Source organism: Tiliqua scincoides, chromosome 13 (genome assembly GCF_035046505.1).
Source record: "Tiliqua scincoides isolate rTilSci1 chromosome 13, rTilSci1.hap2, whole genome shotgun sequence".
NCBI classification, from domain to species: Eukaryota; Metazoa; Chordata; class Lepidosauria; order Squamata; family Scincidae; genus Tiliqua; species Tiliqua scincoides.
In genome coordinates this window covers 15266807-15290329 of record NC_089833.1, presented here as the reverse complement: position 1 = coordinate 15290329, position 23523 = coordinate 15266807, and the positions used below count along the sequence as shown (strand labels likewise).

General features: G+C 47.1%; 1 protein-coding gene and 1 pseudogene across 1 annotated transcript; one reads left to right on the top strand and one right to left on the bottom strand.

Moving 5' to 3' along the window:
* Window positions 1-2565: 2565 nt before the first annotated feature.
* Window positions 2566-2682, bottom strand: LOC136634046 (5S ribosomal RNA; annotated as a pseudogene).
* A 5293-nt stretch (window positions 2683-7975) lies between these two features.
* LOC136633702 (cytochrome P450 3A29-like) lies at window positions 7976-22041 on the top strand. The gene is made up of 13 exons (XM_066609482.1): window positions 7976-8187; window positions 11939-12032; window positions 12182-12234; window positions 13504-13603; window positions 13963-14076; window positions 14331-14419; window positions 15533-15681; window positions 17565-17692; window positions 17943-18030; window positions 19976-20136; window positions 20270-20496; window positions 20645-20807; window positions 21465-22041. Exons 1-13 carry the CDS (start codon window positions 8117-8119, stop codon window positions 21561-21563), a joined length of 1536 nt encoding a protein of 511 aa, XP_066465579.1. The 5' UTR covers window positions 7976-8116; the 3' UTR covers window positions 21564-22041.
* The last annotated feature ends 1482 nt before the right edge of the window (window positions 22042-23523 follow it).

Here is a 23523-nt window from a genome sequence, read left to right as displayed (position 1 = left end):
CACACACGCACCCCACTTCGCATTATTTGGCAGTGCGGTTGCCTGCTCCAATAAGTAACCAGTTAAAAAGATTCCACCAATAAGTTATCAGCTGGAGCCCAAGCTGTCAGCTGTCGAAATGGGGGGGGGGGCATTTGCAATGTTTGCATTTTGATACAGTGTGGCAAGAGGACGAACCTCCCCGACCTGGAGCAGTAAACTTCAGTCGCTGTCTGACCTTGCCCTCTAGAACGCCTTTGGAGGGTCAGGTGTAAACTCTCCTGAACTTGCTGGCTCATTTTGAAATCAGTGCTGCCAAGAGGGGGGGAAGAGCAAGAAAGCAAAATGGTCTGCTTTGTGCCAGAGAAGGGGCTGCAACAGTGACATTGCTCGGGGGTGCGGGTGTTGTCGGGGAGGGGGGGAAGAGAGTGGAACCCCGGGATTGCCCCTATAGTAGGCATGGTGATGTTCTCTGCATGCTCAAGTGCTGCCTTTGAAGCTTTTTTTCCTGAGCTTGTTCATTTCATTAGATGAGAGATCCCAGGAGATGCAGGTGCGGGACGTAAATGGACCTTACTGCTGAGTAAGCATGCATGAGATTGCTCTCTAATATACCTTTGATGTTTATTTGGCATTTATAAAAGTCCTGCTATTCTATGCTGATGCATTCATTGCAAGCCACTCCGAGAATCTGAGACAGAATATGATTTGTCAAAGGACGTCACTCAGTACATTTCCAAGTAGGAATAAGCAACAGGAAAAGAAAGTGGCCCAATCGAGACATGTTCAGCTGGCTTTTGTTGTTGCAGCTGCTGCATCGCCTTTGTGAGCACGGCTCTGAGGGAGGTGGTCATGAAAGAAAACATTTCTTTACCCAGCATGGCATTAATCTGTGGAACTCCTTGCCCCAGGATGTGGTGATGGCACCTGAAGGCCCAGATGCCTTTAAAGGGGGATTGGACAGATTGAGTAAAAACCTTTCACAGGTTACAAGCCATGATGGGTAGATGCACCTCCTGGTTTTAGAAATAGGCTACCTCAGAAGACCAGCTGCAAGGGAGTGGCCACAGATTGCAGGTCTCTTGTTGTCTTAGGTAATCCCAGTGAAATGGGTCACAGTGAAAAGCAGGGAGCTGGGCTAGATGGACCTTTGGCCTGATCCAGTAGGCCTCTTCTGATGTTCTTATGATGAGCACTTGCCCTTTAGGATATTCCATTATGTCACTGGTTCTGGTCCCATGAAGCCAGCTGAATGTGTGGCTTCTTTGATTTATGTTTGAAAGCGTGGTCTGTTTCCCCCGGAACGCTGCTCGGCCGTAGTGTCATTCGAAGAACATTCTGGGCGAGGGAGGAATGGTGGTTGCCAGCTGGTGTCCACTTGGAGAAGCTCAATCATGCTTGCCCCTACCCCCAGAAAACCACTGAAATCCCTCCGCCTTTGAATCGTTCCCGTATGCCCTGAAACTCCGTCCTGATCGGCACAAGCTGCATTTCCTACAGCAGAGAGGGCCGCACGTTTTGTCTCGATTTGCATAGTAATTGTGTATCTTCTCTGCAGCGTATGAATTTTTAAAATCATGCCAATAATTGAGAAATGTCATGTAATGCATTCCTTGCTGCTGGGCAAATTACACAACGCGGAAGGAATGCATCTGGAGCGATCAGGAAACGAGGACGCCATAAACTTTTTACGTCTGGCACACTCAAGGACATTGTTGCAGCTCGTGGTGGTAGGTCCTCCCTTGTTTTGACTAACTAATGACTTGATGTTGAACTTCAGCGAACCCTTCTGTCCACAAGGAAGGCAATCAGAATTTATTCTCAGCTATCGTATGGCAAACACATCAACATGTGGCAACAGGAGAAGGTCAGAGAAGTTTCTGCTGGATTGAGGGAAGAGGAGGTGCTCCAACAGCACAATTCTAACCTGCGCTGGTGCAGCCAGGCCACATGACCTATGATGTGTCCAGCATCGGTTAGGAGGAGGCTGGAGATCTACTTGGGGTAAGGGGATATTTTTCTCCTTACCCAGGGTAAAGTCCCAGCCTGCTCTAAGGGGCTCCTTGGATCTGCTCCAGCTGTTAAGCACAACTGGCTCAAATCCAGGAAGCCTGGTGTAATGCTCAAGGCCTGAAAAGAGGGTTATGGATATGGTGGAGAACTACTCTGCTGATTCTACCCCCTCCCTGGGCAGGTGCAGCTGCTCAACATGGAAGGGTTTAAAAAGCTGCACCTGCCCATATTTGGTCTTCTATACAATACTTAAAGGTAAAGGCACTCTGTCCCCCCTTCGTATCTGGTAACCCTACTTATAACACCAGCTACTACTGAATGCAGTGCTTGGTCCAAATTGAGTGCTAGGATCCATTCATTTTTCAACTAGAAAACAGTGACCTCACTAGCATGTCTCTAGCTCAATTCATTCATTCCAAACTGGTCCAAAGGGAGCTCAAAACAGTGGCTCGGGTAGCACCCAGCAAAATGGTTGGCAATCTTCAGTCTCGAAAGACTATGGTATTCCCAGGCAGTCTCCCATCCAAGTACTAACCAGGCCTAACTCTGCTTAGCTTCCGAGATCATGGTATAAGCCTACAGCACCAGGTATTCCCAGGCGGTCTCCCATCCAAGTACTAACCGGACCTGACCCTGCTTAGCTTCCGAGATCAGACAAGATCAGGCATGTGCAGGGTAACAGTTGCTGCCACACTGGCCTAAGGAAACAGATAGGGCACCCCCCTTCCCAGAGACTACTTTAGATGTGCGTGTGCCCTAAGGGGCCATGAGAGGAAGAGGTGCCCAGGCCAGTAGATACTCCTATCACCAGCTCCTATATAGATCAGCAAAGGCCTGAGAGTTTTAGTACCGTATTGTACTATTAGATGAGAAGATGAAAGAGTAAAAGGATTGGGTTTGGGGGGGGGGGAAGGGGTGTTTTTTAAAAAACGTTTTAAGTTAAACCAAAGGATTTTGATTACGGTTCCTGAGCTGGCTGAGTCGGCAAAATGTGCTGCTGTAAGGCACAGAAATGTCTAGAGATGGGTTGGCTTTAGAGGAGGAGAGCGGAATAAGAGAAAGCATTTATGTATTTTTTTCAAAGGAGATGAAAGCAAGTCGCAGCTTTGAGGGTGATGACTTTATCAGCTGCAGGGAAATCTGATAAATTGTCCCACACAAAAGCTTAGCATCTGGGCATTAGAATGGAGTTGAACTGCTTGCTTCCAGAGAGATTATTAAAAAATGCCAAGGAAGAGCGAAATAGCTGGCTGGGCCCAGGATCTCTGAGCACCCTACGTAGGAGCATGGAGTAGCAAAGCCCTGGGGGGGGGGTGGCAGAACCTTGAACAAAACAAGGAAGAATCTGTCCATCAGGAGAGGACACCTTGGGAGGAGGAAGCCAAAGCTATAGCTGATGAGGTCAGAAGGGGATGCTTTGCAAAGCACAAAGCCAAGGTGCAAAAGGATCAGCCGATGGATTATTGACAAGACTGGTGTTTGCAGATAAGGAATTCATTGACAAGCTTGGGTTGCACTTTTTTCCTTATTCTGGCTCTCATTTATAGACAGATCCAGGAATAAATCCTTCTAGGTCTTTTTCTAAACCAGTGTTTTTCAACCTGTGGGCTGCATAAGAAACATAAGAACATAAGAACAGCCCCACTGGATCAGGCCATAGGCCCATCTAGTCCAGCTTCCTGTATCTCACAGGGGCCCACCAAATGCCCCAGGGAGCACACCAGATAACAAGAGACCTCATCCTGGTGCCCTCCCTTGCATTTGGCATTCTGACATAACCCATTTCTAAAATCAGGAGGTTGCGCATACACATCATGGCTTGTACCCCGTAATGGATTTTCCTCCAGAAACTTGTCCAATCCCCTTTTAAAGGCGTCTAGGCTAGACGCCAGCACCACATCCTGTGGCAAGGAGTTCCACAGACTGACCACACGCTGAGTAAAGAAATATTTTCTTTTGTCTGTCCTAACCCGCCCAACACTCAATTTTAGCGGATGTCCCCTGGTTCTGGCATTATGTGAGAGTGTAAAGAGCATCTCCCTATCCACTCTGTCCATCCCCTGCATAATTTTGTATGTCTCAATCATGTCCCCCCTGAGGTGCCTCTTTTCTAGGCTGAAGAGGCCCAAACGCCGTAGCCTTTCCTCGTAAGGAAGGTGCCCCAGCCCCGTAGTCATCTTAGTCGCTCTGCAACTCCAATGGGATCGCAGAGGGAGTCGCAGCAACCTGTCAGAGCTTGTGCACGAGCGGGCTAGGATCCAATTCAATAATGTTTCTGCCTTATCGGAACTGAGTTCTCGAGATCATCCTGCACAGCCTCTTCTCGCTATCTTGCTCCGCAGGTCCTAAGGCTGGCCCTGTTTGGGCTGCTATGTCGCAGGGTCGTTGTGAAGGCACAAGAGGTAGGGGGTAACGGGGCAGGCAGGAAGCGAGTGAATGAATCTGGTCCTGGGCGGGGGCAGAATCAGCGGTGGGTCCCCAGGTTCATATTCGTTCATTTGATGGGATCATGACACGAGAAGCATTGAGAACCTCTGCCCTAAACACCTGTTGATGTTGAAATGAAAATGTGATCAGACAAGCCAATGCCATAAGAAGGAAAGGCAGACTCTGTCACCGGCTTGCCCCATTGCCTTCCTCGCACCCTACAGCAAGCGTCTTGCTTGGAAACTTGAGATTTGCAATCAGTTCATTGCTTTGAGTGCAATCACATCATCTTTGCTGCATGTGAGTCACAGGAAAGCAAGGTGTGCGTGTGACTGTGAGATTGTAACATGACACTACCGGGGATTTTTTTGTCTGTTTTTGAGTCATACTAGTTCGGGTTACGAAATGACCTCATGGGCTAAGCTATACAACTTCCTTGCATTGTGGGGGGCATCTTCACAGCGTTCAGGGAGGCTTCCAGCTCCTGCAATTTCAATGTGTGGGGAGGAGTGATGTCACTCAGTGACGGAGGAGATTGTCACCTTCCCTTGTCATGCAGAAATTCCCTGCTTCAGTCCCCGACCATTAAAAACAGGCTGGCAGAGATGGTCGGGTACAGCCCTACCACTTTAAGTGGCTAGTTCAGAAGGCCTCTGGATGAGAGAACACTGGGGGAACAATTTCAGGTTGCAAAGGAAGCCTGGAACTACCCTAACCCCAGATGGACTAGAACCTAGTGAGAACCCCCCAGGAAAATTGTGTGGGTTTTTTTTTGGTCACCAGACTAATTTTTCTACATTGCGCTTTTCTAGGGAAGCCTGGTTAGTGATACATAGTTATTAGAATAGTCTGATATGTCATATTACCGTGCATCCAGCAAAGGCTTTGGTCTGAGACTTTGGAGAGCCATTGCTAGTTGGAGGAGACAGCTTGATGGACCCCTTGCCCAACGCTGTACAAGACAGCCTCCTATATAATAACCTCGCTTTACCACAGTGGCCCCCCTTATCTGCAGGTTAGACATCCACAGATGTCAGTATCTATGCTGAGCCCACAGCTAGAGGGCCTGAGAAGGCTTCCTGGATGTGATTGGAAGTAACTTCCGGCTCGTGCCGTCAACTTCTGGTCACATCCAGGAGGTCCTCTGAGGTCCTCCAGTTGCAGATTTCATTATCTGTGGAATTTGGTATCCACAGGGGGTCCTGCAATGGATCCCCTGCAGACACCAATGGATCCCCTGCGGATACATACCTCTTTATGTCCTATTTCCCCTCTGGCTTTTCTCGCTCCCCTCCCTGTCAAGCGACCAGCATCTAGAAGCAACCTAACCGTTTCCATCATCCTGTGTGACAGGACGGCTGAAGAGATAATTGGTATTCCAGACTGATCTCTTGATTGATTTGTACCTGAAGGTTAACAGCAAAGGCCAAAGGAAGGTGAGGAGCCGCAGTGGATCCTGCTGGGACGAGGTCACGTGTTATAAATCACGATGCTCATCAGGAGACCGGGCGTGCAATCAATCAATGCAGCGTCCTTTATCCACTGCTCCGTAAATGTCAGATAGGAAGCTTCCCAGATGTTTTAACATTGCTGCAAGAATTAGGGGATAGGATGCAACAGCTGAACCCACAGGCAGCCCCTTTTCATAATTTCTTGTCCTCCTTTTGTTTCTCTAAACTTTTAATACCATTACTCTGATTTTATGAAATAAACACCATCTTATTTTTGAAATTGTCTTTTGTGATTTAGGATTACTCACACCCAGCCCATCTACACCCCATAATTTTCTTTCTTTCTTTCTTTCTTTCTTTCTTTCTTTCTTTCTTTCTTTCTTTCTTTCTTTCTTTCTTTCTTTCTTTCTTTCTTTCGGCATGATGACGAAGTAGAGGCCAGTGCAGAAATAAGAAATCTTTACATGGGGTCCTGACCCACGGTTTGAGAAATGCAGCAGTAACCTATTAAATTGTTAAAATTTCACCCACGTTATTGTTGTATTTCTGAATTGGTAACATAAATCCATTGATGTATAGAACTGATTACTTCGTAAATATAACATACTTAGGGCACAAGCCTAACCCGGTCTACTCAGAAGTAAGTCCTATTTTGTTCAATGGTGCTTAATCTCAGGAAAGTGTGGTTGGGATTGCAGCCTAAATGTAATATTTGTATAATACATTTACGTAGTTTCCAAACTTGGCTGTAGTAAACTACACGTTACACTACTACTACTACTACTACTACTGTATTTTTGGATATTATACCTATGCTGCAGTCTTAACTTAGAACAACAGGTGGTGTCTTGGTATAATGAGCAGCAGGGAGCAGAGATTTTTTTTTTTAATTAATTACTCTAGAACAGTGGTTGTCACGCATTTAGCATCGGGACCCACTTTTTAGAATGAGAGTCTGTGGAGACCACCGGAAATGATGTCATGACCGGAAGTGATATCATCAAGCAGGAAAATTTTTAACAATCCTACCCAGAATTAAGTCCCATTGACTATCATTGTTTGGAACTTTGTCCTGGAACTTTGTCCTGGAACGTGCTGGAATCCCTAGCATGTATGCACTGCTGAAACAGAGACGCCTGCGTTGGCTCGGTCATGTCGTGAGAATGGATGATGGCCAGATCCCAAAGGATCTCCTCTATGGAGAACTCGTGCAAGGAAAGCGCCCTACAGGTAGACCACAGCTGCGATACAAGGACATCTGCAAGAGGGATCTGAAGGCCTTAGGAATGGACCTCAACAAGTGGGAAACCCTGGCCTCTGAGCAGCCCGCTTGGAGGCAGGCTGTGCAGCATGGCCTTTCCCAGTTTGAAGAGACACTTTGCCAACAGTCTGAGGCAAAGAGGCAAAGAAGGAAGGCCCATAGCCAGGGAGACAGACCAGGGACAGACTGCACTTGCTCCCAGTGTGGAAGGGATTGTCACTCCCGGATTGGCCTTTTCAGCCACACTAGACGCTGTTCCGGAAACACCTTTCAGAGTGCGATACCATAGTCTTTCGAGACTGAAGGTTGCCAACTAACTGACTATCATTGTTAAAAGTATGTTAAAAGACTAGCATGTTAAAAGTACAAGTCTGTAATATTTCCCCAAATGCAGTCACATGCCATGGGAGCATCAAGTCTAATATATTAAAAATAAAAGACTGAAATGAATGGGGACCCACCTGAAATTGGCTCGCAACCCACCTAGTGGGTCCCGACCCACAGTTTGAGAAACACTGCTCTAGAAACATGCTAGAGGCATACTTGCAACATCACTTCCAGCTGTTTTCTAGCCAAAAAACCAACCCCACCACTGTTTGAAAACTGCCATGCTGTATAGCAGCGTGCGTGAGAAGGGGCTAATGCAGATAATAGAACTGCATGCTATGTACTTACAAAGCAGTTTCTGGAGACTGACACTTGTTGATCCTTCAGGAGGGGGGAGGAGAAATACTAGATAACCTCCTGGGCTGGACTGTTTGGCAACACAGAGTCCTGGCTCTGCCCAATAAATCGAACCAACCTCAGGGTGTGTGATTCAGTGCTTCTGGCACAGCAAGAGGAACAACGCACAAAAGGGGTTGTGAAACTGTTGTCCTGTGAGCCAGCCCGGATCAAGGGCCGAGAGAGTACCAGCACTTGGAGCCAGGTTACAGCTCCAATCAAGGGAACAGCCTTTTCACCAGAGACAGTCCAGAGCTCAGCCATGGATCTGCTTCCTAACTTTTCCATTGAGACCTGGTCCATTCTCACAGTCCTGCTTGGTCTTCTGACGCTGTATGTATTTATCCTGCTATATTCCTGCTGTTTTTCCAAGCTGCAAAGGGGAAAGGGGAGCATCTAAGTCCCTCAGGTTCCTCGAAAGCAACAGGCACTTTCTCTTCTGAATTGCAAGACGAGAGCCTTCCAAAACAGCTAGAATTCAGGGTGGTGTCGTGTCCTGTCCCCCCTCACCGCCTTTATTTGGGAAGGTTTCCAAGCAAAACAACTAGGTGTGGCCAGATTATAGGGGAGTAAGAATGAGTTCAGTATGATGCACAAACAGAAAAAGACACTGCTAAACAAACTAATTTTTGCTACTGACACACAATGTTGCATATTGTTGGCAACCTTCAGTCCCGAGAGACTCTGGTATCGCGCTCTGAAAGGTGGTTCTGGAACAGCGTCTAGTGTGGCTGAAAAGGCCGATTCGGGAGTGACAATCCCTTCCACACCGGGAGCAAGTGCAGTCTGTCCCTGGTCTGTCTCCCTGGCTATGGGCCTTCCTTCTTTGCCTCAGTCTGTTGGGCAAGTGTCTCTTCAAACGGGGAAAGGCCATGCTGCACAGCCTGCCTCCAAGCGGGCCGCTCAGAGGCCAGGGTTTCCCACTCGTTGAGGTCCACTCAATGTTGCATAATATACATTATATAACAAGACTGGGTGTTGGTACTAGCTAGCACCAAATGACTGACACTCTCTTCTTGGAGAGGCCAGAGGTAGAGTATCCCATTTTTTCTTAATTTCTAGTTTTTACAGGGTGTGCCGAGTAGAATTTCAACAGGTGTAGTTTCCCCCATTGGTCCATCACCATATCAGAAAAAAAAAAGTTGCACCTGTTGAATACTGTCCTGCCTCTGCTGGGAAATGAAAACAGTGGATGTTTTGCATTCCAGGGCTTAATCCTCCTGAGTTGTAAAAAGCACTTCATAAATCTGGTAACAGGATTGATATTAATCAACCTCCCCATTGAATCAATAAGATATATTTGGACAATTTCATTCAGTCCAATTTAAGGCAGCAAATGGAAAGGAGAAAAGCGTTATGACAAATGATTGTTTATATAGTATCTGTGTTGGGATCGGTGGTGGAGTGAAATTCTACAGGCCTGTAAGAACAAATTAATAATAAGAATATCCAAAGTTAATTTCTATGGGGTTTCACCAACCCCCTTAATATCTAAGAAAGTATGATTAATAAACAATTCTGAGTGGTTATTACTTAATAATACTTGGTGTTTGAACAGTGCATTCAAGTGTCCAAAGCATGTCATATATATTATCTTGATGTAATCCTTACAACAGACTGGTAAAGTAAACATTATTATTGCCATTTCGTTGATGGGAAAGACTGAGGCTGAAAGACACAGCTTGCCCAGCATCACCTAATACGTTCAAGGCGTAGGCAAGATTTAAAGTCCTGGGCTCTGGGGTTGCAATCCTATACATCAGTGGTATTCAAACTGGGGCGTCGCGACACCCCAGCCTGTGGGTCCTGGCCTCTGCCCCCTTAAGGGGCGGGGCAGCCAGGAGACCAGGGGAAGGCAGCGCCACTCAGGGGGGCTGCAGGGGCTTGGGTGAACTTACCCAAGCCTCCTGCAGCCTCCCAGGGGTGCAGGGAGACCTGCGCAACTTTCGGCAGGTCTCCCCAGGTCAGGAAAAGTGAAAGCGGAGCGATCGTGGAAGCGTAGCACGATTGCGCCGCTTTCCCTTCTGACGGGGCTGCAGAGACTGGGGTGCACTCACCAGTCCCTGCAGCAGCTGTCCCTGTGTGTGGGGAGCCTTGCACGAGTGCCTGCAGGGCTCCTCAGGTCAGGAAAAGGAAGAGTAGGGCGATCGTGCTCTGCTTCCGCTTTTGTGGAGGATCCTGGGGATCGCGTCGCTGCCTCCTCCCCACCCCCTCAAAGACTTACTGCGGGTTTCAAACCCCCTGGAGAGTTTGAAAACAGCAGCTATACATGCTATACTTTTCACTTTCTGTTTAATGATGTCCTTTCCGGCTCTCAGCAGACACCAGAATGCTAACCAGCCCTCTGTATGAAACAAATTTAACATCCCTGACGTAGATTTTTTATTTTAAAGCACAATAGAAAGAGGGGGTGAAACCTCACAGAACAATTGACCTTTTTCACAGGAGAATATATGATGTATAAAGTGTCAAAAGTTAGGAGAAAAATGTATACATTTCTTTAAAAATATTCCTTTGAGGCCAGTTTATGAATGTACAAAGGAGGACTTACAGATGTTAGAGGACATTGTGTACTCAGGCACACAGCTGGAGCGGAGAGGGAGAGTTCCAGGGAAGACAGAAGACATTTCCGGCTAACAACGCATTTTTCAGTTTAAAAAAAAAGTTTCCAATGTCCCTGCGAAAGGTTAACTTCAAGCTATAACATGCAATGCATGTTTTGGAGCGGTATAATAAACAGGCACCTAGATAAATATAGCAAAGAAAAGAGAACAGAGTAAACACTGGGTGGACTTTGAGCATTCCTCTGTTGATTTCTGAGAGTTTCAAGTCTCCATTTAAGGCATGGGAGCAGGATGGGCTGCTTGTTTTCTGGTCAGTTGGCAACCCTAATGCAGCATAAAGTAATATTTTAAAACCATGTTTCTCCCAGCTACTGTATGCATTTTAATTAAGAAACTCGCTCTCTCTCTCTCTCTCTCTCTCTCTCTCTCTCTCTCTCTCTCTCTCTGCATGCAGTTGTTAGTTACCTGACTAGCAACAAAGTGGTTTCTGCAACTTACAGCACGGACCTTGGCAGTGGCCCGGCAGATGGTCACACCCAATGGATCAATTATGTGCCCAGCGGGAGTCTGGCATTAAGTCCATATCTCAACCTGGGAATATCATGGGCGGGGCAGAGCAAAGGGAACATGTGTTTGCCTGCCCATCACAGCACACGGGTACAAATGTTTGCCTACCCAAACTGCATATGGATGGGATACTGCTTGGGTAGGCAACAGACCCTACAATAATGCAATCTTAAATGTTGGGGGCTTAGAATCCAGAAGTGGCAACAGTCTTGAAGTATAACCAGTAGTGTGGCTGAAATTTGCATCATACTCCTCTAATTCAAGAGGAATGTGTTTGTTTGAGAATTCAGTTTTGTCTGTTCTTAATATTTATATTTTGTAAACCACCCTCAGTTTGAGGAGACGGGCTGGGTTGAATGTTAAAAACAGATAAATAAATCAGGAACACCCACACAGAAAAAGCAGTTTCTGGATTCTCTGGGTACTAGAGATCTGAATTAAACAAGAAACCAAAACCACACATCACTAATGAGGGCAAGAAAAAAAAAATCCCAATACATTTGCTTCCTGGGGAGTTAATGGGGGAGAATAGAGGGAAGATTCCTAGAACGGGATCACTGTTGGGCAGGGGAGGGAAAGAACTTTCCATGCGGCTGAAAGAACTGCAGTTTAAGGGTGAATGTATGAAAGAGAAAGAGAATGGATTGAAAAGACCGAGAAAGAGAATGTATGAGTCAGAGAGAGAGAGAGAGAGAGAGAGAGAGAGAGAGAGAGAGAGAGAGAGAGAGAGAGAAGGGTTGCTGTTCTAGCCCATTACACTCTTCTCCTCTCTGCCACACTTCTCCTCCACTTTATTCCCCTCCTCTGTTTCAAACTCAGGCAGAATAAGAGAAGGAGCAGCCGTAGAAGCAAGAGGCCAACCCGCACCAACCTGCTGTCCGAGGCAACTGTCTCGGCTGGATGTGCTGGCATGGACAATAGTTAACATATCTTTATATATCCGTTTAAACCAGGTATAGCATTTGGCCGTTTGGTGTTTTCAACAAACTGGGCATCCCGGGGCCCACTCCGCTGCCGTTCTTTGGAACTATCTTGGGTTACCGCCATGTGAGTATCTGGTTGTCACTTAATGCCCTTTTCATGAGCTGCCCTGAGATGAGTGTCCATGTAATGCTGGGAACAGGACGTCACCTGTTCAGGTGGCCTTCAGCCTGATCCATCAAGGCAATTCTCATGCTCTTGAATGTCTTCCCCAGGGCTTCCTGAAATTTGACACTGACTGCTTCAAGAAGTATGGGAAAGTCTGGGGGTGAGTCTTGTTTCCAAATACCAGCTTGTATTTCTCAGCTTAGCCTAAACCTGATTATAGCCATAAAAATACCCCAATGAGAAAGTAAAGGCTGAAAACAAAACGGCCCCAAATAGTAAAATCTGTCCAATTCCCAGTGCATCGAAGCCAAGCTCATCTTGTCTCTGTTGTGCATGAACAATCATCTTGATACATTAGAGCAGGGGTGCTCACACCTTTTTGGCTCGAGAGCTACTTTGAAACCCAGCAAGGCCCGGAGATCTACCAGAGTTTTTTTTACAATGTTCGCGCCATCATAACATATAACATTTACGTGTACAATGTATGTTGGTGTACCTTGAGCCCCACTGAGTATAACAGGACTTACTCCTGACTAGACATGCCTAGGATTAGGCTGTGAGGCTGCAATCCTAGCCACACTTACCTGGGAGTAAGCCCCATTGAGTACAATGGGCCTTACTCCCGGCATTTCCTCCCAGAGGCACCTGAAAGGAGGGGGGGTCGGCACTCCGCAATCTACTCATTTTGCCTCGCGATCTACTGGTAGATCGCGATCCACCTATTGAGCACCCCTGCATTAGAGCATGGCTGTATTTTTCTCTTGGAAATGGGGGTGGGTGGGTGTGTTATGGCATTGAAGGGGATGGAACTTGTTCTCTGCCTGTTGAATGTCCTCATTTCAGTCCCTAATGCCCCAGCCATCACTGGTAAAATTGCCTCTCATTTCTGGGCAGGTTGAATACGGATAGGGTGCGCTGCACTCTGTTGTTTCAGAGGAGGAACAGAAAGTGGGGCCATAACTATATCTTCATAATGCTTAATGTGGCACCAAGGTCACACAATCCAGTGGTTCCCAAATTTACAGGGGTCACTGCCCCCGCCCCACAAACTCTTTTTCCCTGCTCAACCAAGTGCCACCATCTTGGATCTTATGAAATCTTGCGAGATTCAAGATGACCATGCTAAAATCTTGTGAGATTTCATGAGATCCAAGATGGCCATGCCCAAACCTAGAGAGATTTGGGTGCTGCTATCTTGGATCTCACAGGATCCAAGATGGTGGCATCTGGGAGAACAGGTAGCCGCTGGTGACATCCTGTGGCGCCCCTATGAATGAGCTGCAACGGCCTGAGGTGTCACAACACACACTTTGGAGAACACCTGACTTAATCCCTGCTAGAGGCTTCATCAAAGCCTCCAACAACTCTTATGTATTAGAATACAAATTTTTCACTGGCAAAATGGGTCCTGATGTTCTTCTTATTCCAGGATTTATGATGGCCGGCAACCAGTAATAACCGTAGTGGATACCGCCATCATTAAAGCCGTACTGGTGAAAGAGTGCTACTCTACCTTTACCAACCGCCGGGTAAGTATGCACTTTTTAAAACAGTCAAGCAGTCCAGTGGGAGGAAAGAAACATAGACTGTTTTCTTGCCATCACATGAGCACCAAATTGAGCAGAGTGATTATCAGGTGGTGGGGAACTGCCCTAATTTAACCCCACAGTGTGAACTTAGTCATCAATGATTCCCTTGTCACTAGAATGTTTATGGGACCTCAGTCAGTGCCTGATCCAGCCGACCCCTGAAAGAGTCACAGGTTTCTGCCAGACATGGCTAAGGTCCCAAGTCTGAAGTCTGTCATGGGTTCAAATCCGGACACCGCCACCCGCCTAGAGAAGATTAATGGCTGCGCTGTATTTATTGTTTCCTTTGTCACCTCCAGAGTCTTGGTCTAACTGGATTGTTGGAAAACGCTGTCTCAATGGCACAAGATGAGCAGTGGAAGAGGATTCGCACTGTGCTCTCACCGACCTTCACCAGCGGAAAGATAAAGGAGGTATAGAGACGCTAAAGGGCTATGAGAGTTCTAAAGCAGGATTTCCCAGCTCTTGCACTGGCAAACATGATCAATCCAGCTCAAAAACAATTCATAGAGCGGCCTAGCCTGGAATAGCCATTGTGCTGTTCATAAGTGCTGGGGCAGGATAGTAAGTCAGAGCTTGAGAAAATCCGCCTTGACTTCACATGTCATCTTACCTGGCTCTGGACAAGCTACTGTCTGTAAGGAATGCCTTTTGGTATGTATTTCAGATGTTTCCCATCATAAAACACTACGGGGAGATTCTGGTGCAGAACGTACAGAAGAAAGTGGACAAGGATGAGCCCATTGTCGCAAAGGAGTAAGTTGTGGTGGTGTACGGTATCATTTCACAGCACTGGGTCCCCACATGATATCCCCTGCCTGACACCACTAATGTGTTGGGTACTACATATTCCGAGAGTTCAGGGACCAGCCCAGCCAGGCAAGACCTCAAATGGACGCGGTTCCTCAGCCAGTGACTGACCCACTGGACCTCTGACACCACTACTGCCTGTGCCCAGGGGGTGCAAAGCTCTAAGTTTTGAAGGGAGCCTCACCATGGCATGCGAGAAGCCCCTCCCCCTCCACTCCGGAGCCAGGTGTACACTTCTGTTTTGCTCCCACCGCCCAAAATGACTGGGGAGGGAGGGGCCCTGCACCCCTTCTAGCTATGCCATTTTCACCCCCTCTAGCTATGCCATTGCTTGGAGAAGAAAGAAATATACTATTTGCTTCAGAATTAGACATAAGGCTACCGCATTTGGGCCTCTTCAGCCTAGAAAAGAGACGCCTGAGGGGGGACATGAGTGAGACATACAAAATTATGCAGGGGATGGACAGAGTGGATAGGGAGATGCTCTTTACACTCTCACATAATACCAGAACCAGGGGACATCCACTAAAATTGAGTGTTGGGCGGGTTAGGACAGACAAAAGGAAATATTTCTTTACTCAGTGTGTGGTCGGTCTGTGGAACTCCTTGCCACAGGATGTGGTGATGGCGACTGGCCTGGATGCCTTTGAAAGGGGATTGGACAAGTTTCTAGAGGAAAAATCCATTACGGGGTACAAGCCATGATGTGTATGCGCAACCTCCTGATTTTAGAAATGGGTTATGTCAGAATGCCAGATGCAGGGGAGGGCACCAGGATGAGGTCTCTTGTTATCTGGTGTGCTCCCTGGGGCATCCAAGCTAGCGGCGCCTGGCTGAGCTGGGAAGAGTAGGTTGCAGGGGCGCTGTGACCCTGGTTAGTATGGGAACCCCGGCCATAAGGAGATGCAAGCTGATTTAATTAAATAAGCGATCAATTAATCAACTAAGAATTTTTTTTTTTTAGGTTGAATTTTAGGTCCACTAAAAAAGGCAAAACGCAATTCAGGCAAGACTTCAATGGTTTAAGTTCCCACTTCTGATGCTCTGTTCTCTCCTCAGTATCTTTGGCTGCTACAGCATGGATGTGATCACCAGTACCTCATTTGGTGTGAACATCGACTCCATGAACAACCCCAAAGACCCCTTCGTCAAGGAGATCCAGAAGCTAACCAAATTCAAAGCTCTTGATCCACGCTTCGTTGCAATCTGTAAGTTTCTTCCGATCTCTGAAAACCCAGTGAAAGGACATAGGGCAGTGATCATGGAAATAATTCTAATTTGGGTTCAAAATGAATGGGAATATAAACAAGTGCACCCCTTGCTTTCATTTCTTTTGCACTGAAAATGCATAGAGCTTCACAATGATTGGGAATCCATTCATTTGCATGAGTTTTTGTCTTCTGTTTTCAGCGGGAGACCTATCCAACGCTCTCTTGCCTGTCACTTTGTAGCTTTCCACCTAAATAATGTGAATTTTGCGTTCATTTTGCTACTCACCAAAGGTATAATAGATGCCAAATTTCAGTGAGACTGCATTCAAGGATCCCATTGTAGAACTAACTAACCAAAAAAGGCACACAAGAGTGTAAGATTTTCGCTGCTTTCCATGGGAGCGACTGAGCAGTTTCTCCATCCTCTTGCTATACGTTTAGGTGTTCAACAATTTCTTTAAAGCAGAGGTTCCCAAAGTGTGCATTGTCCTGGGGCGCTGCAAGGCACCAACTGGGGAAACATGAGGCACCTGCCACCTGACACTAGGTGGAACAGGGCTAGCTTCTTGCCCATCTCCCCTTCTCTGTGTAGCCTGCTGAATACAGGGCTGGCTTCCCACCCCATGATCTCCCTTTCTCTGTTTGGACAGAGGTGCAATTTTAGTGCCTGCCATTGGTTTCATTTTCCCAAGATACGCCCCCAGGGACTGGAGGTTTATATGAGGTTGGGGGCTTAATTCATGGTATATTTCCTACATGCCTATCTTTGCTGGTTGGCAACCTTCAGTCTCGAAAGACTGTGGTATAAGCCTACAGCACCCGGTATTCCCAGGCGGTCTCCCATCCAAGTACTAACCAGGCCTGACCCTGCTTAGCTTCCAAGATCAAGGTATAAGCCTACAGCACCTGGTATTCCCAAGCAGTCTCACTTCCAAGTACTAACCACGCCTGACTCTGCTTAGCTTCCGAGATCATGGTATAAGCCTACAGCACCTGGTAGTCCCAGGTGGTCTCCCATCCAAGTACTAACCGGGCCTGACCCTGCTTAGCTTCCGAGATCATGGTATAAGCCTACAGCACCTGGTAGTCCCAGGTGGTCTCCCATCCAAGTACTAACCGGGCCTGACCCTGCTTAGCTTCCGAGATCATGGTATAAGCCTACAGCACCTGGTAGTCCCAGGTGGTCTCCCATCCAAGTACTAACCAGGCCTGACCCTGCTTAACTTCCGGGATCATGGTATAAGCCTACAGCACCTGGTAGTCCCAGGTGGTCTCCCATCCAAGTACTAACCGGGCCTGACCCTGCTTAGCTTCCGAGATCATGGTATAAGCCTACAGCACCCGGTATTCCCAGGTGGTCTCCCATCCAAGTACTAACCAGGCCCGACCCTGCTTAGCTTCCGAGATCATGGTATAAGCCTACAGCACCCACTATTCCCAGGTGGTCTCCCATCCAAGTACTAACCAGGCCCGACCCTGCTTAGCTTCCGAGATCATGGTATAAGCCTACAGCACCCTATATTCCCAGGCAGTCTCCCATCCAAGTACCAACCAGGCCTGACTCTGCTTAGCTTCCGAGATCATGGTATAAGCCTACAGCACCTGGTATTCCCAGGCGGTCTCCCATCCAAGTACTAACCAGGCCTGACTCTGCTTAGCTTCCGAGATCAGACAAGATCGGGCATGTGCATTTTGCTAATAGGAAGAGTGCTATCTTTGCTACTTTTATGGTAAGGGAATGCAGCTTGCATGATGGTCATCAAATGTGAGAATGACAGTGCGCATGTTCCACGTCACGAGGAGCTGTGATAAGTGTGCGTACACTATTAGTACACTGTATTCAGTGCAGTAAATTTCATGTTGAACTTCTCTTCCTGCAGTCGTGCTCCCGTTCCTCGTTCCTTTCCTGAAGGTAATGGGAGTGAATCTCTTTCCCCGAGATGCTTTGGACTTCTTCACAAGGGCGATCAAAAAAATTAAGGAAAACCGGAGAAAAGAAGGCCAAGGAGTAAGAATTCAGACTGAGTGGAGATGGGGGGATGAACATTCCTTATTCTGTGTGTGGTTGAGCAATTCTTGGGAGACTGAATATGGCTTTCAGTGCCTAATATTCTATCCTATCAGATCTCCTAATATTCTATTAGATATTTGTTAGATCTCTATTAGATATTTCAGTATCTAATATTCTCTAATATTCTTAGGGACATTTCCCCCAGTTTTGTCTCGATTTATTCATTTTGATTTGTCCTTTCTTCCAGGCCCGAGTTGATTTCCTGCAACTGATGCTGGAAGCCGAACGCTCCAATATCGACCAGCAAAGCAATGGGATGGATCACCCAGTTAAAGGTAGAATCGTACACCTCACCCTCAACCCTGTGAAGTTTCGAGGTTGTCCCATGTGAAGTGAGGGGAGCACATTGAGATGTGTCTCCCGGATGGCATCAAAGTAAATTGCCCATCTCCATTTGGGGGGCACACAAGTCCTAAATGGAGTCCTTGGAGAGTCCTAAATCTCTCAATTTGTGGAAGCAAGAGGAATACATCCAGCTGGGGTTGGTGAGGTGTGCATGTCAGTAAACCCAGAACCAGCAACAGTCCCACGACCCCCAAGAGAGCCACCACTCTTGCTTTCCACAGAGCTGCCAAGGAAGCCACAGGCACGGAGAGAGGATCCTCATGCGAGTCCCCTCATCAGGGCTGAACTGCAGATTATCAAGTGGAGACCTCTCTCTTGGCATCCTTCAGTCTCAGAAGATATAGTGTCACGCTCTGAATGGTGGTTCTGGAACAGAGTGTCCTCTCCAGTGCGTGAAGCCTGGGTAGAGTAGGTATGGAGGATAGGCTGTTACCCATGCAGCAAATCCCCCCCTCTCCACGTCACTGAAATGGTCCAATGGAAAGGCAGAAGCCAATACGGTTGGTTCCAGCGGCGTCACAGGAGTTGCCAGAACGTGACTGTGTTCAGCCATGAACTGCCTCAGGGACTCCGGCTCCGGATTTTGCCTCGAGGTTGACTCCTGAAGCCTTTTCCCTAACTGGATGTAGCCACAAGGCAGTGGAGGTTTGGGATTAGAGTTTTCCTTCTCTCAGATGAGCTGCCTTCCCAGGCTGACGAGTCCCATCTACCCGGTGGATAGATCTACCAAGTGGAGACCAGGAGTTGCAAAAGGCATTAGAGTCAAGTTTATGAGTGACAAATCACAAAGCAAAGGTTGAGCCATGAGCCATATTGCATGTTCCAATCTGGAGGAAGTTGGCAATAATGCATGAGAGGGCTTTTCCTGTAGTGACAAGGGGCACCTGGAGTTCTCCCCTGCTGCAGAAAGTTTGCTTCACCCTCTTGCTGGAAACTCCCCTTGGTTCCCTTATTGCTGGTCACTTGTAGAAATGTTTTTGCTCTGGCAAGCTCTTTAGATGCTGTCTGCTTTCTGCGTGTCTTCCTACTTGTTTTCATGTGGCCATTTCTGTTTATTTTAAAGCACTTAGTTTTATTGTTCTTTCTGTGAATGCTAGCCCCATTGAACATTGCTATAGAGCAGGGGTTCCCTGTGTGTGTGTTGTGACACCTTAGGATATCATGGCACGTTCACAGAGGTGCCATAGGATGTCCCTGGTGAGCCCTTCCATCTGTCCCCCATCCCCCCCCCAGCCACTGCCATCTTGGATTGCTTGAGATTTCATGAGATCCAAGATAGTGCTGCCTGGCTGAGCTGGGAAGAAGAGGCTGTGGGGGCATAATGACCCAGATAAATTTGGGACCCACTCCACCAACTGAAGGTGCATTGTATAGCTTCCCCATCCCAATCCAGAACCTATGAGCAGCCCAAGCTCTCGTGCTTGGAAGGGTCGCAAAATTCTCGTTCTTGATGCAGCGATCAACATGTAAGAACATCTGTGCTGATGGAATCCAGCAAGCAACCCAAGCCAACTTGGTATGGCTGAAGGTTCTCTCTGCTGTGTTTTGCAAGCATCCCTCCACAATACCTAGAAAATCCATCTGTTGCTTTAGCGACTCACCAGGAAGTTCTTTGCGAGAAACCAAAGGAGGATTGAAAACAAAAGGAAGCGTGTGAATTTAGTTTCACAAAGAGAAACTGTGCACTACCTGAAAGGGGCCCCCAGGTTCGCCTGGCATTCGCTTGGCTGGGTTTCTTAGTGCATCAAACGCAAGAGGCACACCGATTGCTAGCCACTCCTGGACTTATCGCACGTGACTCCTGGCATGAAAGAAAAGGTACACAGTCAAATAATGGTCCAAAGTTCACCTTTCCCACCTTTGTTTGTCCCCCAGGATTGACTGATGTTGAAATCCTGGCCCAGGCCTTCATCTTTATTTTTGCTGGCTACGAACCAAGCAGCAACTCCCTTGGGTACATGGCCTACCTGATGGCCACCCATCCTGATGTCCAGCAGAAAGTTCAAGATGAGATAGACTCTGCTTTTCCCAACCAGGTAAGAGCACCGAATGCACCAGGGAACCGATTTGGAAGGTTTGCTGTAGTCTTCTAGGGCCCAATTGTGCCCACTTAATCAAATCAAAGGTGGCCCTGGGTGTATTAATGTTCTGTCTTTGACCATCCCAAAGGCTCCTCTGACCTACGACGGCGTCATGCAGTTGGAGTACCTCGACATGGTGCTGAATGAAACCCAAAGGCTGTATCCTCTGGGAGGGCGACTGGAAAGGGTCTGCAAGAAAGATGTTGTCATCAATGGCGTGACGATTCCGAAAGGAACAGTGGTGATGATCCCGCCGCCCGTCCTGCATCGAGACCCAGAATACTGGCCAGAACCAGATGAGTTCAGGCCCGAGAGGTAAAAACTATCTGCACACACCACTCGTGTTGGTAGAGAATAGAAAATGCACCCATGACTCACCCTAGAAAGACTGGTTCACACACAAGTCAGGTTGCTTGGTCTCTCGTTGTTCCTCCATGTCTTTTGTCTTTATGAATGCAAACAGGTTCAGAAAAGAGAACAAAGACAGTGTGGATCCTTATACCTACTTGCCCTTTGGAGCTGGACCCCGGAACTGCATCGGGATGAGATTTGCAATTGTCTCCATGAAAGTTGCCATCGCAAGCCTTTTGCAGCATTTCTCGTTCAGAGTCTGCAAAGAAACTCCGGTGAGAAGACTTTGTCGCCCACAGGTCTACTCATACACGCAAATCCCACTGCATTCAGTGGGGCCTATTCCCAGGAATGTGTGCATAGGATTGTAACCTTGCTGCACATGGAGTTGAGGCAGTGGTGGGATGGGAATTTTTGCTGCTTCTGTGGAAGAGGGCAGCCGTCAGATTATGACTTGCACTGAGCAAAGGGATGTAAATGGTTGGCAACCTTCAGTCTCGAAAGACTATGGTATAAGCCTACAGCCCCCCGTTATTCCCAGGCGGTCTCCCATCCAAGTAGTAACCAGGCCTGACTCTGCTTAGCTTCCGAGATCAGAATGAAACAATAGCAACAGACATTTCAACTCACCATGTGCAACTTGCAGGGAGAGAGCAAGGATCATGTAGTGTAGTGGTTTGGGAGATGGATGTAGACCTGGAAGATCCAGGTTAAAATCCTCACTCAGCCATGAAGTTACCTGGGTGACCCTGGGTCAGTCATTCTTTCAGCCACACCTTTGTCCACTTTGAAAGAGTGGAAATTGGAAGAGTTCATCTTAGGTTGGGTTGATGTGTTTGTTGATTGGGCCTGAAATATTCCATACCCTTCTGTTTTTGCTGATGCTTTCACTGTTTTTTCTTATATAATTGTTCTTTCCCACTCTGCCGCAGATTCCCCTAGAACTGAGCACACAGGGATTCTTAATACCAAAGAAGCCAATTGTCTTGAAGATGGTACCAAGAAATGGTGTCCAATCAAAGATGGAGTGAAGCCTGGTTGTGTTCCAAACACCACCTTGGAAGAGGCAAAAGTTCTGGACTGTATATAGCACCCATGGTTGATTCTCAAGCTAGAACATCAATCATTTCTGGAGACAGCTGCTAGATATCTGTGGGGAGATGGACAAGTGGTTTAAATAGCTTTTGTAACTCTGTAGTCAAAATTATTGAGTCAAAATTAACTCTGTAGTCAAAAATATCTCTCAGTGGCCCACCAGATGCCTCGGAGTACACACTAGACCACAAGATACTTGCGTCTAGCTGCCACATCTCTGCATCTAGCATCAGACCTGGCAAGTTGGATAGGATTGGGCCCTGAGTAGCTTAGCCTCTTCTCTTTTTCGAAGGTTATGTGTGTGAGATTTCTCTTCTTTTATTTGAATGATGTTTTGAATTTTGGAGACTTGAAAGCTGCTTTGCACATGCCTGAATTATAAAGTGGGATACAACCACTTTAAAGAAAAATAAAGTCACATGTATGGAGACTAAGCATACTATAAACTTGTATAAATCTGAGACTCGTGGAACTGTTATAGCTTCCCTCGCAGATTTCTGGGAGTTGTCGCTGATGAGGTGCCGAGAAGCCCTTCTAGCCATCTTCAAAAGAAAAAGAACACTTATGAAATCAAGATAATCCCCTGTATTTGTGTTAAGGAGGGTTGCTTATCTAACCAGTCCTGCTGGTTCTGGTGGATCACTAATAAGGCTTTGGTTTCTCCTGGGTAAGGCAGCATGCTGACCTCCATAAATATCACGCCCAGCTACACCATGAGGCTTTCCGAGGTGATAGCTTCAAGGGGTCAAAGTAGCAGTGAGTGCCCATTATGCCTCACTACCTTCACTGCTCCTTCTGCTCTCTGGATTCAAACAGTCAGATGGAATGGAGCAGAAGTCTGGAGGAGAGGAGAACTGAGTCCTAGCATGTCCTAGAGCAGGGGTGTCCAAAGTTTTTGGCAGGAGGGCCACATCATCTCTCTGACACTGCTTCGGGGGCCAGGGAAAGAAAGAATTAATTTACATTTAAAATTTGAATAAATTTACTTTAAGTTTACATAAATGAATATGTTAAAGATGAACTTATATGAATGAATGAAGGTCTTGCAATAGCTCAAGGCCTATAAAAGGCCTTGCACAAAGCAAGACTGGCATTTCCTTTGATGCCGCTACTGCATCACAGACATGAAACAGCAAGCAGTGGAGGAAGCCCTTATCCCACAGCTCACGCAAACAGGTCAAACAGTTGCCTTCACGCTGAGACCAGTTGTGTCGGGCCAGTGCGGGCTGCAACAAATCTCTGGAGGGCCAGAGGCTCATTGGAGACTGGGGGCTCCCAGAGGGCCACATTGAGAGGCTTCAAGGGCCGCATGTGGCCCCAGGACCGGGGTTTGTCCTAGAGTGGTAAGAGACCATCCTCTGCTTCACACTTCCTGGTCCGTTCCTCTCTTCCTTTCCAAATCCAGGAATTGGGAGGAGGTGAGGCAGAAGCCACTGGCATGCTTCCAGGCAAAAAAAAGGGAGATATTTGGGGTTGGCTGATATAAATTTACTATTTGCTATTTATTTATTTAAAAAGATTTGTATCCCGCCTTTCCTATGCCACAGCAAATGCTCAAGGCGGCTTACAGTTCAAGAACAAAAAACAATATATAGAGCAATAAATACAATCATAAGGGCAACTATTTATAACCAAAGCACTGCTATAGAGACACGGGACAGTTGACGACACATCACCCAAATGCAAGATGGAACAAGCATGTTTTGAGCCCTTGCTGAAAGACCTTGAGGGAGGGCGAAGTTCTTAGTTCTCCCTATAGAAAACTCCATAGTTTATCTAATGAACATGGTTGCATCTTTGTGGTACAACTTTAGAAATGGGCTATGTCAGGTGCAAGGGAGGGCACCAGGATGAGGTCTCTTGTTATCTGGGGTGCTCCCTGGGGCATTTGGTGGG